This window comes from Poecilia reticulata, chromosome 14 (genome assembly GCF_904066995.2).
Source record: "Poecilia reticulata chromosome 14, P_reticulata-male-v2, whole genome shotgun sequence".
NCBI lineage: Eukaryota > Metazoa > Chordata > Actinopteri > Cyprinodontiformes > Poeciliidae > Poecilia > Poecilia reticulata.
The window spans coordinates 17,103,849-17,119,641 of NC_088843.1; the positions used below are offsets into that span (position 1 = coordinate 17,103,849).

The 15,793-nt window shown below is 40.3% G+C and overlaps 1 protein-coding gene across 1 annotated transcript; it reads left to right on the top strand.

Annotated features, from left to right (window-relative positions):
• Nucleotides 1–1,102: 1,102 nt before the first annotated feature.
• On the top strand, nucleotides 1,103–15,764 carry rps6kb1a (ribosomal protein S6 kinase b, polypeptide 1a). The gene is made up of 15 exons (XM_008428193.3): nucleotides 1,103–1,362; nucleotides 2,240–2,283; nucleotides 4,769–4,889; nucleotides 7,717–7,785; nucleotides 7,925–8,072; nucleotides 8,192–8,249; nucleotides 8,527–8,627; nucleotides 9,548–9,638; nucleotides 9,754–9,844; nucleotides 9,927–10,034; nucleotides 10,715–10,777; nucleotides 10,860–10,937; nucleotides 11,170–11,277; nucleotides 13,119–13,231; nucleotides 13,835–15,764. The coding sequence occupies exons 1-15, from the start codon at nucleotides 1,291–1,293 to the stop codon at nucleotides 14,097–14,099; spliced, it is 1,530 nt and encodes a 509-aa protein (XP_008426415.1). The 5' UTR covers nucleotides 1,103–1,290; the 3' UTR covers nucleotides 14,100–15,764.
• Nucleotides 15,765–15,793: the final 29 nt, after the last annotated feature.

Here is a 15,793-nt window from a genome sequence, read left to right on the forward strand (position 1 = left end):
GGCCAGATGCTAGAGCCTTCAGTCATACATGCACCTAACTGGTTATCCTGTTAATTCTGTCATCGTTGGAAAGTATTTAGTTGGGTTTTTTTTAGGTTAAATCGAAAAAATTCTTCATGAAACTGAAGGGGGAAAGAAAATGTAAATTAGTGGTATAGTTTTAGAATGTGGAAAACTATCAATCAAGTGTTTCCCTTTGTTTTTGTGTCTTCAGTTATTACTCTAAGAGGCTCTTTGGTTCCAGAGACTCATGAAGCACAATTTAGGACTGAGCTTTGACTTTTGACACATCAGGATGAAAGATTTATCTTAAAAGTAGCAGGTGGGCTTCTTTCTCAGCCTCCAAAAAAACAAAACATTCCAGTTTCTAAGCTATAAACATAAAGGGACATTTTACATTGTGTTTATTAAGCTGTGAGAGAACAGGTGCTGTTTAAATAGAGATTATTCAAGCAATATGTAACATGTAACAATAACACATTTTTTTTAAACAATGTATTTAAATCACGTTGATCTGGTTGCCTAATACAGAATTAAATGCTAAACTAAAATTGTAATATTGTATTGTATTTGTAAAAAAGACTTGGTTGAACTGTATCTCCTTTATCTCAAGATTGTCTGTTTCTTGAGGACTCTTACATTTCCAATAACGTTCTTGACCACTAGAGGGAGCAACCAACATTGGTTCTCTGGAAATTCTAGCAAGTTCGGGGACAAATTGGCATGTAAAAGGGTTATTTGGATTACTCAGTAATGTAGGAGGCTCAAGAAAAAAGTGCTGTAGACATGTCCAGGCATTTTGCGCATAAAAATAATGAAAGCAACAGAAAAGAAAATCTTTCGCTGCTGCCATCTCCTGGTAGAACCAATGTGATATGATACACTTTATGGTTTTTTAAAAAAAATTTAAAAAAATAAATAAATAAATATTGTTAAGCACTGATAAAAAAAAAGAAACGTTTAATTGTTTACGACTTTGAAATGAAAACAACTAATTGGATATCTAAAGATATATATGCATATTTTGTTTTATGACAGAATAATTACTTTTTGACATGAGGTTAGAATATTAAGGTTAGAATATTAGCTCAATTTCATTTTGCGAAGTGAATGAATTTTGATCAGTGCGGAGCACAGTAGCGTAGCGCCGCCGCTCTGTGTTGTTTTGGTTAGCTTCGCTTAGCTTCATGCTTTTCGCTGTAGCCGGTTGTTGCGGTGATGGCTCTCCCATGAGGTGGGAGAGCGGGACTGCTTTTTCTCTGATTAAACATTGACTCAAGTGTCGCTGACATGGCCGGGGTTTTCGACATCGACTTGGATCAACCGGATGAGAATGTCTCTGACGACGAACTTGAGGATGGGGTGAGTTTATTGCTGAGCCCGCCGTTTGCTAGCTAACTAACTAGCACTTGGCAGCTTTGCGGCCTGTATTGCTAATCTCAATTCCACGGCTTCCATTATCGGACATTTTATTACCGATAATGCCGCCCTTTGACTCTTAAGTTATGATTATTTTAGACTTTTATAACATATTGCTGTGACAAAATTACACGCATATTCGAACCGCTTCCTGTGTCTGAAAGGTTAAAGTTTTCATCGATATTGAATGTAGGTACTAGATATGAGCCGAACACTACGGTTAGTTTAGCTCAGTAAAATGTACAGTAAAGTTGTACACAAATTTTCAGTAAATTGCTAATAAGGAGCTTATTCTAGATCAAATAAGCTGAATTTCAAGTTCGTGATATTGAAAATCAGCATGAGTGTTACTCATAAAACATGAATACTTGTCCGACAATAGAGGTACCTGCGGTTTGACGCTTTATATTGGCGTCTGACACCTACGTATATTAACATGTTAAAGTTCAAATGCTTTGACGTATTTACCTCGAAGTATAGTTTATTTTGTAAATAATTTTACGAAATTAATTATTACTATACTGAGTAACAGTATGTTATGCTAACAAGTCTGTCCAAAATCTCTGCAGTGTTAGCTAGTTTCCCTTCCACTTTTTACTTCAGCGTCATGTTAGAAACCCCCTTTTTTGTTTTGGTTTTAAATTTAACTAATTATGTGTCGATTTTATTTGTTATGAATACGAATCGCGGTTTTTTTTTTTTTTACTTGCTTGGAAATGACTTTGTATTCATATTGTTAAACATTAGCTTCAAGTTAGCATGTATACTGGCTTTAATGTTTGTTTACATTGTTGTGTTCTGTTGTCGCTTTTGCTTTTAGACCCAGCATGGTGAATACATGGACCAATGCAGCAGCTTTGAATTGTAAGTAATGATTCTCTGCTTCCTGATTTGGTCAGCTGCCTGGAACGTAATAGCTACACTTTTAACACTGAGTTAAGCTCAGTTTTTTTAATATGATTTTTCATACTGATGATTATCAGCTCAAATGACTTTATTTTGTAAATTCATGCAATGGCTGAAGGCACTAAATGCTGCTGAGAAAGACTGGAACATTTCCAGCAGTAACATTAACGGTTAAAACACCATCAGAGGGTTCTTTCGCATTGCTGTTCAGAAGAATTTCTTGGATCATGTTATTGAATAATTAACTAGCAGGACAGGAAAACTTCAGCTTTGTGGTTTTCTGTAATGATCTGTGCGCAACCCTGATAGAAAGCATCATATAGTTGTCTTAGCTGCAGCTGAAGCTCCTGTTCTCTTTCAATTTAATAGAATCAAATTCAGTTGGATTCAATTCAGATTATTTATATTGCAGCGGATTACTCCAGATGTCCTCTCAAGGCACTTTACAAACATCTGCAATTTTTATGCAGTCATAAGAAAACTCTTTGAAGAAAACTCTTTAATTTTCTGCTGTCTCTCACTGTCAAACTGAAAGATCCCAGCGAATGGGCTGTTGCATTGTGGGATGCGATAGAGCAAAAAGTAAAAAATGGTGCCAAGTTTTTTAAAAATTATTTTGTAAAGCATAAAGCCATACAAAACTTTCAAGATGGCTCTCTAAATCAGTGCTTCTCAACTCCAGTCCTCACGCCCCCCTGCTCTGCATGTTTTAGGCGTGCCTCTGTTCCAGAACAGCTGATTCAAATGACTGCATTACCTCTTCCGCAGCCATCAAGTACTGCAGAAGCCTGTTAATCACCCACAGATTCAATCCAGGAGTGTGGCAGAAGGGAAACACCTAAAACATGCAGGGCAGGGGGGATTGAGGACCGGAATTGAGAAGCACTGCTCTAAATCATGTGCTGTTAAGTGGAATATTACCCACAAACATACTGATATATTCAATTCTCCATATATCCTACTAGCTCAGAACATTGAAACCCGGTGTCTCAGTGAGACTTGCCTGCATAAATAAAAGTTAAATGATTACTGATTACATATCAGTACTATGGAGGCAAGTTATCGATTAAAGAGTTAACCTAAAGTTGATTAATCTAATTGACTGACCTAACAATTAATTGTTAGGTCAAAAACCTGGGCTTTCTCTTGAATCGAGAAGGTCAATTGTCCTTCTCTTTGGCATGAAGGAAGAAAATTTAATGACACTAAATAGAAAAAAGGGAAATCATATTTGACCCTTTTTTTAATGTGATTTGTGTCAAACGCTGACTGAATAAACAAAAAAAATGGCGGTTTTCTCACTGGATGAAATTTATACATATTTATAAAATATAACACAGGAAGTCATAAGTTTGCTGAAGCTAAAAATAGAATATGAAAAAAAAAGAAATATGTGAAACACTAAACACCCCAGACTTTATCGTCTTCGAGGCACATTAAGAAGTTGATGCTGCTCCGCCATGCAGCACGACAGAATGAGCGTCATTAAAGCGAAACTTAAGGAACTTGTCGAGTTTTGAAATAAATATACAAAAAATATTTCAAAACAGAACCGGATAAAGTGTATTTTTTATCTCGCCCCGAACTCTGTTTGGGCCGTTTCTCCTTACGGTTCTGGTAAGACCCAATTCTGGCTCCGCTCAAGGATGACCAGCGGCGCCCTCTGCTGGATGGCGGCCAAACTACAACACTAAAAGAAATTCTAATCAGAAGTTATTAGTTTGATTGGAACTAATTTTAATCTCGTAAACCATTTATTGACAGTTAATTGTAAGTCGATTAATTGTTTGCATCCCTAGTGCTGATATATGCTTTCTAGAAACGCATGTTGAAGCTTTTCCGTTTTCCACTGGGCTTAATCTCCTCATCTCATCAAGCAGCAGGAATGCTAAAACAAATTATCCTTCAGAGAAGAAAACGTTGCTGGCTTTTATGAGTTAAAAGCAGTAAAACTGTTCCTTTCACAACTATTAAAACATCCTAATTAAACACCAACTGTTTAATAAGGTCAAGCATTTTAAAAAACTTTAAAAAAAAAAAAAATTTTGCACCTCTTGGGGTTTTCTGATGCTTTTTACGGACATGTCTGAATAAAGCAGTGAGGAACATTAACCACTCTTACTTTAACAGACTGATCAACAGCTTAATGCTTTAATATTGTTTCCATGTCTTGAAATGCTTTTCGGACCGTTCAGTAGGCTAGCAACGGTTCTGGTTAAGCATATAAAAGAAAACGCACACACAAGTCATTTTGTTGTTTTTCACTCCAAAACAAAAATTAAAGAAAAAACAACATGTTTGAGTGAAAATTTTAGCCTTACCCACTCACCTCATTTAGTCAGCTTCTTCTTCTTTTTTTTTTTTGCAAATTAGAAAGATTTTGCTCATGTTTAATTCTTTGTAACTACTGCCTGGTAACTTGTTTTCAATTTTTGTTTTCCAGCAACATGGACGGGTGTGAAAAGTTTGAGATCTCGGAGAACAGCGTAAACAAGGGAACGGAGCAGATCGGACCGGAATGCTTTGAGCTGCTGAAGGTTTTGGGAAAAGGTGGCTACGGAAAGGTGAGGCTTCGTGTCTTTCTGTTCTCGTGCCCCCATCTTTTCCTTTTGACGGGCTGCTTTTCATTTTACACTTTTGAGTCGATCACAGTGAGGTTCGCTTGTTTTCCTCTCGTTTTCAAGCTTTTGCTACGACAGTAGTCCAGAGTGATCCGAGCCGGTGGGGGATTTTTACGCCAAAGGGGTTTGTTACAGGAAATGTCAGCACAGTTTTACATTGTCATTGTTGTTTATCAACTCTGCAGTTCCGCTACGTCAATATTTGTGTTTGTGGTTAAAAGAAAAAACAAAATGTTTGGACCTTGAACCGTCAGATCTCATACTCATTACTTTGCAAAAGTATTCATAGCTTCTGAATTTTTACACATTTTGTCATGTTAAAACCACAAACTTGTTTCGTTTTTTGCTAATTCTGAATTGAAATTTTTTAGCCCCCTTTACTCGCATCTCGCCATGAAAAACACCATCCCTACTTCAAAAAGCACGGTGGCGGCAGCATCATGCTGTGGGGGTACTATTAAATGGTTTGAGCTAGAGACAGGACAACTGGAAGAAAAGTGATGGAGGCTGCAGAAGACCTGAGATTGGAGCGGAGAATATCCTCCTACCACGTTAATAAACGTAAACGTACAACTAGAGCTACAGCTAATTGGTTTAAATAGAACGGACCAGTCAAAGTCCAGAACATAGGTATTTTTTTCTATTTGTTTAGAATAGTCTGCGAACATTTCAACTTTTTTTTTTTTTTTTTTGGTGTAATATATTTCAGCAACAAGGCAGTTCAAAGTGTTTTACTCCATTAAAAACATACATTAACCGATTATGAAACAAGCAGTAAATAATACATTTTGTCAGATGTCATCAGCAAATCCAGTTATTATGAATCAAATACAGCTCTAAACCGGTGGTTTTTTTGGGTTTTTTTAGACTTGATTTAAAGAACGTCAATGTTTCGGCAGTCTAGCAGTTTTCTGGCAGTTTGTTCCAGATATGTGGGGCACAGAAACCCGAGTGCTGCCACACATTTCAGATATTTGTGGTGAAAAAAATAAATCAAATTACATTGCACATTGATGTGCTCTCTTTTTGTTGTTGTTGTTGAACATCACAAAATATCTTGCGGTTGCAACATAACATGTGAGAAAGTCGAAGTAGCAGGAATACACATGGAAGTTACTGGAAGGCTCCTCTGCTGCTGTAAAAGCTTTTGGCGTAGCGACGGCGCCCTGTTGCTACGGCAGTCCTGGAGGCGGTGAGCCGTGACCTCATTGGTTTGTTTTTGTAATGGCAGGGATGGGTCTTAATCATCACAGGAAGTGGGGAAAAAAAAGCGTGAAAGTCAGAGCCGTTACTTGTTGCTGACTTCGACGAATCGTTCTGTTTAACGGCAGATTCCGACGTCATTTCAAGTGGAAATCCCCCCCAGTTTGTCTGGAATATGTCTGATTACGCTCTAACCTCGGATTAGTATCTAATCGCCGTGTCTACTTCTGGGAAATGAACTTGAAGTTATTGCTGTTTCTGGAAGCGTTGCTGCTGCTGCTGCTGTTGTTGTTGTTGTTGTTGTTGTTGTCGGCGGCCCCAACAGCGAGCGCAGATACCAGCCAGATGCATTAAATAAACTACCCGTGTTCTCATTGCGATGACTGCATAGTTTATTACAGGGACGTGGCTCATTATTGACCGCAGCTCGCATCAGCCGCAGCTATTACGTCTGCAGGAAACATTGTTTTGCAGCTGGCAGGACCTAGAAATACCTGGTATGTGATTGCTGGTTGTGTTTTTAAATAATTGTGGTGAATCTGGTGCAGATGCCTCCAGGGCGAAACGCCGCCGCACAACACGCGCCGCAGCTGTAACCTCTGCGACACTCCATTGTGTTCCTCCAAGGAGCAGAACGTGCTTTAATCCTTCAGTGTTTTAAGTCCTGCTCGCTCCACGCGCGACGCTGCAGTTCCAGTTTCCTCCGAAGAGCGAAGTTTAAACTTTCAGTATGACTGAAGTTATGCAGCTCTGTTTGATATTAATGCTTTTTTGTTCTTTTATGGCGTGATTTTAATTTGACAAGTAATTTTGGTTTGCATTTGACGAGCATGTCGTCGTTCCAAGTGGTGCAACTCTGCCACCTGCTGACATAGATCAGCTCCTGCAGGTCTTTGATGTTCAAGTTAAGCCTGTTGCCAAAAGTAATCGATAGATTAAAGTGAGCATTGTTATGATTTATATATATTTATTTTTCTTTTCAAGGGAAATTTTGTTTGTAGAGACAATTCATTCGATTCACGGTTTCAGTTGTGTGTGGTTTCTGACGCTACTTATTGTTTTTTGTTGTTGTTTTGGATATTTATGATATCTTCCAGTTTCAGGGTTAAATGTTTTTTACTAAATGAAAGCTCATTGGTACTTAAAGGTGCAAATTTGGATAATCATGCCATTATCGATGTCTTGCTTGAAAATGGTCTCAAAATGACAACATGATTGTTTATTGATAAATGGCTTTTGACATGATGTGTTTTGTTTTTCTATTTTCTACAACGTCTTTTTAGTTGGTTGTTTTATGTTTTTTTTTAACCTTTTTATTTTATTATCATCGTTATTATTATTGTTGTCTCGGTTTTATCTGTCCCTAGTGTAAACATGCTGGGTTTTTTTGCACTTTTTATTTGAAGCTAAAGAGATTTTACATGTAGATAGTCTCCTTTATAACAGCATATCAGGATAGAAAACCATTTTAAAGCTTCACACACTGATGAGCTGATAGTGCTGCATTGCCGGTGTGTTTTCAGCTTCAGACCGACTGATTCTTATCGCCGTTGAATCCTTTTTCCAGGTCTTCCAGGTTCGCAAAGTGACAGGCGCTGCCTCTGGGAAAATCTTCGCCATGAAAGTTTTGAAGAAGGTCAGTGGATCTAATTTCCTCTCGTACATCAGAGGCAAAACCTCTAATCTGCATGTGCAAAGCAAATGTACTCGGTGGGGAACAACCAGTGGATGATTGTTCTACGCACAGTCGAACTCTTGTTTCTCTTCCTTCCCAGGCCATGATTGTGCGTAATGCAAAAGACACAGCACACACCAAAGCAGAGAGGAACATTTTGGAGGAGGTGAAGCATCCCTTCATCGTGGACCTCATCTATGCCTTCCAGACTGGAGGGAAGCTCTACCTGATCCTGGAGTATCTGAGCGGTACGATTATAGCTCATGTTCAGCCATCGTTTCTATAAACACAGGACGTGACATGCGTCTCAAACGCTGCGTAGGTTTATTCGTGTAATAGATCTTGAAACAGATTGTGGTGACTGCAGGTGGAGAGCTCTTTATGCAGCTAGAAAGAGAGGGGATCTTCATGGAAGACACGGCGTGGTGAGAAAAATCTCCGGCTACACACACTGAAAACACATTAATTAGGAGGGGGGGGACATGCAAAGGTCTCCGCAGTCCTGTTAAAAATCCTGGTTTTTGTCATTTTTAAAAAGTCAGACCAAGAGAAATCATTTGAAAGGCATTTTCATGTTTGATGTTGAAAATCGGCAAAGGGATTTTGGTACTCCGCTGATTTACGCCGTCTCTGTTTTTGTAACCAGTTGCTAAAATTAGCTGTTTCCGCCGTCGCTAAAGTGTTTTTTTTTGCCGTTGACAGTTTCTATCTGGCAGAGATCTCCATGGCGTTGGGTCACCTGCACCAGAAAGGGATCATCTATAGAGACCTGAAGCCTGAGAACATTATGCTCAACAACAACGGTACAGACAGCTTCCCTGGACTGAGGAGTGCAGTCACGGTCACACACTTTTAAAACATTTCTACGTTGTCCTGAAGACTTTTTTACGGGGTTTGAAATTAGAAGCGTGGAAATATTTATCAAAGTGCCTCAAAATGTTGGATACCGTTGGATACCGACTTCGGGTCACTGATTGTGACTTAACCATGCCGTGTCAGTTGCCGTGGGCGATATGGACGTAAGGTTTTATTACGATACAGAGTTTTGCCTGAAAAATCTGCTGAGCCCACTGGTCATGTTTTTATATATATATATATATATATATATATATATATATATATATATATATAATGTTAAACAGGAAATGTGAAAATATTCCTGGCTAATTATGTTACTGGAAGACATTGACGATACTAAGATATTTGCACTTGAAATCAGGCAAAAATACATGGTAAGATTGAATGTTTTCCCAGTGTTCAGGAACAGAATTGCTCATCTCCACCTGCTGCCAGCTTTGGGTAAGCTCTGCGCTGGCGGCAACAGCATTCCCTCTCATTTAGAGAAGATCCCAAAGTCCTCTTCACGACTAAATGGAAGCCTGGTGTCCTAAATTTTTGGCGTTTACATTTGGTGCGTGCGTTTCTCCAGAGGAAAACCATTCCTAACACAAGAAAACAATGATTCCAAAACACATCTGGTCCGGTTTGCTATTAGATTGAAAACATTGTGCGTTATCCCCAGAAAAGCTCACGGCGCAAGTTAGCAAAACACGGCATTTGCGCCTCTGCCAAAAACCTTTTGACGTTGATATTTGTATCACGTGTGGAACCTGATTTGAAACCGCTGTGAGTGCACTGAACTCCGAGGCCTCCGTAGTTTAGCGATATATTGATCACGTGGCGTCTAGGTGGCTTCTGAAGCGGTTCTTCTTCTGCTTTGCAGGACATGTGAAGCTGACAGACTTTGGTCTGTGCAAAGAGTCCATCCACGACGGAACGTACACCCACACTTTCTGTGGAACCATCGAGTACATGTACGGCAGTCTGTTGTCCTGCAGTCCCTGTGGATTCATTTGAGCTGCAGATGTTAAGGCATGTGAACAATGTCCTTCCTTCCTTCCTTCCTTTCTTCCTCCCTTCCTCCCTCAGGGCTCCGGAGATCCTCATGAGGAGTGGGCACAACCGCGCGGTGGACTGGTGGAGTCTCGGAGCGCTCATGTACGACATGCTGACTGGAGCAGTAAGTCCGTACCGATCTCCTTTTTTGTGTGCGTTTGTTTTTTTAAGAAAGGATTCGTTTCTGACCAACTTTTCTCCGTCAGCCACCGTTTACAGGTGAAAACAGGAAGAAGACGATTGACAAAATCCTGAAATGCAAACTCAGCCTTCCACCTTACCTCACACAAGAAGCCAGGGACCTCCTGAAAAAGGTGAGCTGGTCGAAGCCTCGCTAGAGCAAACGATTATCTTAGCAATCGATTGATCTATTTATTATTCTGTCGATTAATCGGATAAAAAAAAAATTCTACAGATTTTTCATTTAACCACTGGAGCCTTTTTAATACAATGTTAGAAATACATAAAAAGATGCAAATAAAGAATTCTATTTTCTACATAAGAAAATGAATAATTCATTGCCTAAAATGCTATAACAAAGTATTCATTAAGTAAATCTGATGTGAGTGGAGGCAAAACAAAGATGTTTAAAAGCAAAATATATTCATTTTTGTACAGTTTTGGTTTTCTGTTTTGAATTGTCTTTTTTGACTCTGTATACTCCAGTTAATGACTAATTGATTACTAAATTACTTGACAATTATTTCAACAGCAGATTAATCACAATTAATCAGATTTATCGCGATTAATCTGGTTGGGATGAAACGATTAATCACGATTAATCGTTTAATCCCAACCAGAATGCTTCACCCTGGTGGGGATGAAACTCCACCACAGGTCTGGAAAAGACTGTATTTGATTATCCATACCTGGCAAATGTATCAATGATATGGGGGGAGGGGGAAAAGTTTAATTGTAGGGAAACTGGAAATAAAGACATAAAAAATGTCAATCGAAGTTGGAAAATTCCCTCTTCAACCTGTTTTCTCCCCAGCTGCTGAGACGAAGTGCCTCATCACGACTCGGCGGTGGATCCGGCGACTCCGCCGAGGTCCAGGTAAACGCATCCATCTGCACCCTGAAGGGTGACATACTTGGCCTGTGGTGTATCTGAAAGGAGAAATGATGTTTCTTTCCAGGCTCACTCGTTCTTCCGGTTTATAAACTGGGACGATCTCCTCGCTCGCAAAGTAGAACCTCCCTTCAAACCGTTTCTGGTGAGACTTTTTTTTTTTTTTAAATTTCCTCTCCATTTTACTGATGACAGTTTTGCTAATGGAAGCTTTAACAGACATTTCTACAAATAATATCCCCGTTTTGTGACACCGCAAGATCGCCCCGGCTCTCACAGGCTTTCATTTCTCTCCAGCGTTCACTCGCTGTTTCGTAGAAGTCAATGATGACCCCTTTTAACTGCGCGGTGATTAACAGTTTGGCTTCTCTTGGCAGCAATCAGCTGACGACGTCAGCCAGTTTGACTCCAAGTTCACCAGCCAGACTCCAGTGGACAGCCCCGACGACTCCACGCTCAGCGAAAGCGCTAATCAAGTCTTCCTGGTGAGTTTGAAGTGCCAGACGGAGCGGCGCACCGTCAGCCTCACACTGACATCACGATGTGCGTCGTCGGTTAGAGAAGTGCTGGGCGATGAATAGGTCTCATTTGTTAATCTGATTTTTGGTTTTTGAAGATTTCATCTTTGGAAAATCAGGAATTTTTTTCTCTTTTTAAAATTTCTTAGCTCAGAGTAATTTTTTGGCAATCTTATCTTTTTTCTCACTAAAATGACTTTTTCATCATTTTAAGATGTTCTTCTGGTAAAATTGCATATTTATTCTGCTGTCATTATGACTATATTCTGGTAATTAAACTAAACTTTTTGCGGCCTGGCCCCTCTGTGGTACAACTTGTAGTAGCACCAATAAGTCGGCCCCAATCTTCCTTAAGTTTGGGAGAACGGTGATCAGCCAATCTCTGTTGTGTATGAAGCTGATCTTCACTGATCTTCTCCACCTCTGCCAAGGTCTGAAAATTATCCACTCTCCTCTTTTGTTTTGCTGTGAGAGAGAACCGACAGACCAGCACAACCTCTCACTTCTGGATGTGTGCAGAAAACAATAGCCCTGTGTGCCTGCACATCCTTAAGGTCTTATATCTATGTAGCAAAAGTTAAGGCTTTGAAATGTCTTAAATTAATTTTAAAACATTGGTCGACCTTCAATGCCTTAATCAAAGGTATTAAATTTTGTCTTGGCATGGCTTTTTAAAACCGAATATTCTGTTTTATTTAGTTTTTTTGCGCAGGACCTTTCTGTTTAAAAAGTTTAAGTCACACTCAGACATCTTCGCTGCGTTTGCTAACATACCCTTGCTAGCTAGCTAGCTTTTCTTTTCTTTTTGCATCTATCACGGATTAGTGCAAATTTATCACGAGTTGGCTAGATAGACAATGTTTGTACATTTCTGTTGAGATACAGGTCTTAAATTCCAATCATACTGGTCTTAAAACGTCTTAAATTCGATTTAGAGAAACACTGGTCACCCCACTGTTGCCAGCTTATTAACTTACGCATTGAGCAACCTTTTAAGACAAAAATAATCTGAATTGGTAGGTCAAGCTTTTTAAAGATCATCGAATGGCCAGAAAACTGCACTTGGGCAGAGAAATGGTTTCCTCCAAAGAAAAGCACACAGCTATTATAACATGTAGGAATGAGACCGATCGGTTCCCCTGTCAGGACAGATCAAGATTTAAACTGTCTGACTCATGTCAACAGTAACCTCCTTGGTGGATCTCTCGCAAAACAAAACAAACATTGCCAGTTAAATGCCAAATGGCTTATACTTTATTGATGGGATGTCTTTGGCGAAGACTACAGAAGAAGAAACGAACCCAACACGACGCCTCCTGACCCTTCCAGCTCCCTGACGGCACCGTCACACACGGAGATTTGCTGGATGCTGTTGACCAATCTCCCACGTTTTAAAAAAATCCTGTTCCATTCCCAAATCTTGAACTTAATGTCCCTGATTTCCAGTATAAATCCCAAACTGTCTGCGATTTTTTTTTTTTTGCAGGCATTCTGCAAGTAAACTTAGAAAAGAAAAAAAAAAGAGAGCAGCTCTGGCCGTAATGTTTCTTCTGTTTCTTTTTCACCGATCATTGTCTTACGAGAACCAGTTAATGCCTCCCATGTGTTTTACACACAGACACACACCCCCACCTTTCCTCCCCAGTTTTCCTGGAAGCTTCTCGCCCTCTTCCACCACATTGCATGTTATGGTTTACTCAGTTTCATTGCTCATCATCAGCTGTGGGTTGTTTTTGGAAATCTGGTCTTTGAAGAGGTGGGACTCCGATGCCTCTCTTGTGTTTTGTCCCTCTCCTCCTCGGCTGCAGGGTTTCACATACGTAGCCCCGTCTGTGCTCGAGAACCTGAAGGAGAAATTCTCCTTCGAGCCAAAGGTCCGCTCCCCGCGGAAGTTCCCTGGAAGCCCAAAGACACCTGTGAGGTAACCGTGCTGTTTTTGTCTCGGGTTTTGTTGAATTGCCTCGGTCTTTGACAAGTTTTTCCAAAACAAGTCTCCCCCTCGTCGATGACTCATTTGCTGACCTTGTAAATGTAGCTCGCTGGGCCTCGCTGGAGCTGCGGTCAGAGCATAGTTCAGTAGTACGTCTGCTCTGAGTCTGTAGATACTCCGATTTCCAATCATTGGCTTTTCTGAAGCTGCTCAATTAGCTGATTCTGGTTTCTGTTGCTGAACTGCGTTCATTACGTAAACAGTCGATTGCCCCATTCGAATCGTAGCTCTGCAAAACCCTCGATATGAATCACTGCCCTTTCTGTTTGCTTTCAGAGCAGACTGTTGAGATAGCAGAACCAAAGGGGGCGGAGCTTACACCCCGCAGCGTTTCCTTCATTTTAGGCTTTTGTTCTGTTAATGAAAGCATCTGCTGTCCTCCTCAGATTGTTTACATGCTAATTATGCTAATAACAATGTGTTTCCACAACAAAGTATTAAGGCCGGACTAAGAATTTATTTGCTTTTTAAAAATAACCATTTCACAGTAACTTTTTTACAGTCACATTTGACACCTCTCCTGTGGCTCCACAGTCCGGTGAAGTTTGCCAGAGGGGACTGCTGGCCCCGCGGGCCCCCGCTGACCGACGCGCCGGCCCTGCTCTCCCTCAGCAGCGCTATGGACCAACCCATGGAGGTCTCCACGCCGGAGCAAATGGACACGAGCAGCGGCTTCATCACAGAGACCTCCGCTCCCCTTCCCATCAGGCATCCCTCCGGCTTCCACGCGGGGTCCTACAAAAAGCAGGCGTACCCCTTGAACTCCCGGCGGCCAGAGCACCTGCGAATGAACCTATGACACTCGGCTTACCTGTGAACTCCTCTCCTCTTTGCTTTTTTTTATTTTTTTATTATTATGTTATTTTATTTTAGATAGTTTCTGAAACTTTTTGACTGACCACGTTGACGCGGATCACCAGCTCTTCCAGCAGCGCCTTCTCCACCGGCAGTGGTCTCGGTCGAACTCGGCCGGCATTATATGATTTCACTGGTGCTCTTTTAACTGCGGGTCTGTGCTGTTTTTTTCCTACGGTGTTCTTTTTCTAGGACAGAGAGTTTATTGCTACTTTAATACGCCGTTTTCAGGCGATTTAAAAACATGCTTTTTGATCACGTATTTAGTCGTTAAACCCATCAGATGGACCAATCATCAAATCCCTGTTGTTTTTGGGTCGGAGTGGGTAGGTAGGTGCCTGACGGTAAAGAGAAAAAGCATCTATATAAAGAAGATTTCCATTCCCAGTCATGACCAAACGCTGGCGCTGCTTCTTGCCATGTAGCTGGAATGTCTGCCGCCGGGCTTCTCTGCAGAGGCGGCTTTGTTTTGAATGTAAGTGATCCAGAAATGTGTCTCCTCCATGTAATGACTCCCGATACTGTAATCCAGTGCGGCGGCGGCGTTTTGTGCAGACAGGTTTTCAGTGTTAAAGGGAGAATTTAATTTTTATTTTTTTTATTATTATTATTTTTGGAAGCTGTGTTGTACAAACTGTGGAGCTAAGCCATTTGACCCCCTTCTTATATAAAACTGACCGCGTGGTGGGTGGCAGATTCCCCGTCTCTCGCAGTCCAAACACTTGGGAATTTCCTAAACTAAACGCACTGTTCCAATTAGCCTGCTGCTGTTGTTTCTGGGAACGTTTGGAAAACAACCGAAGAATCACCGAGTTATCAACATTGAATGTTTCTGTCCATATTTTATATGTATATTTTTTATCATACTGACACTGTTGTACTTATTTTTTATTATTTGCATCATTGGTGTTTTTGTAAGCAGTGATCAAGGCTGTAACAATAGATTAGTGTTTGACTGAACTTTTTTTTTTATGATTCCTGTACTCCAATCAGTCACTCCTCTTAGTTTATTTTTAATTTATTTCTAGTGCCATTTTGCTTCCACTGCATTATGCACTCTATGCAAAATGATGTATTTATAATGTATTAAGAGCTACAGAATGTTGGGGTCTTTTTCTCACAGTAATGATGTACAGTGTAATTTTTCTTTTTCCACTCAACTCATCTTTTAACCTCTGATGGAGCTAGTTTTTATTTAATATTGGCAGTATTTATTTAGTGAAACATTATTACATCCATAGGGGATATTTAAAGAAAAATAGATTTTTTTAAAGACTGTTTTATTGCAGATATAAACCAATGGGAGTGGCATTGTGCCTTTAAGTTGCAGTGTACACGATTGATGTACAGTTAGCTGTAAATGGGATTAGCTTCTGGATTAGGCTGGGATTGATCCCCAACTTTCACTCTTTCAACAGTTGTGCACTTCTTTGCTTTTCAACACCGGTGTGGGACGTTCTGACCGGGACGACTCTAAAGCACCTTCCACATCTCGTCCCACTTTCTTTCCGGTTTCATTATTCCCTCCCCCGCTAGAAGGGGCAAATCTAGGAATGATGACGTGCATCATGTACATAACGGAATCATAATAAAAACAATGGTTTGTAAATCCTGGCGGCGCGGTGGATTGCTTGGCAT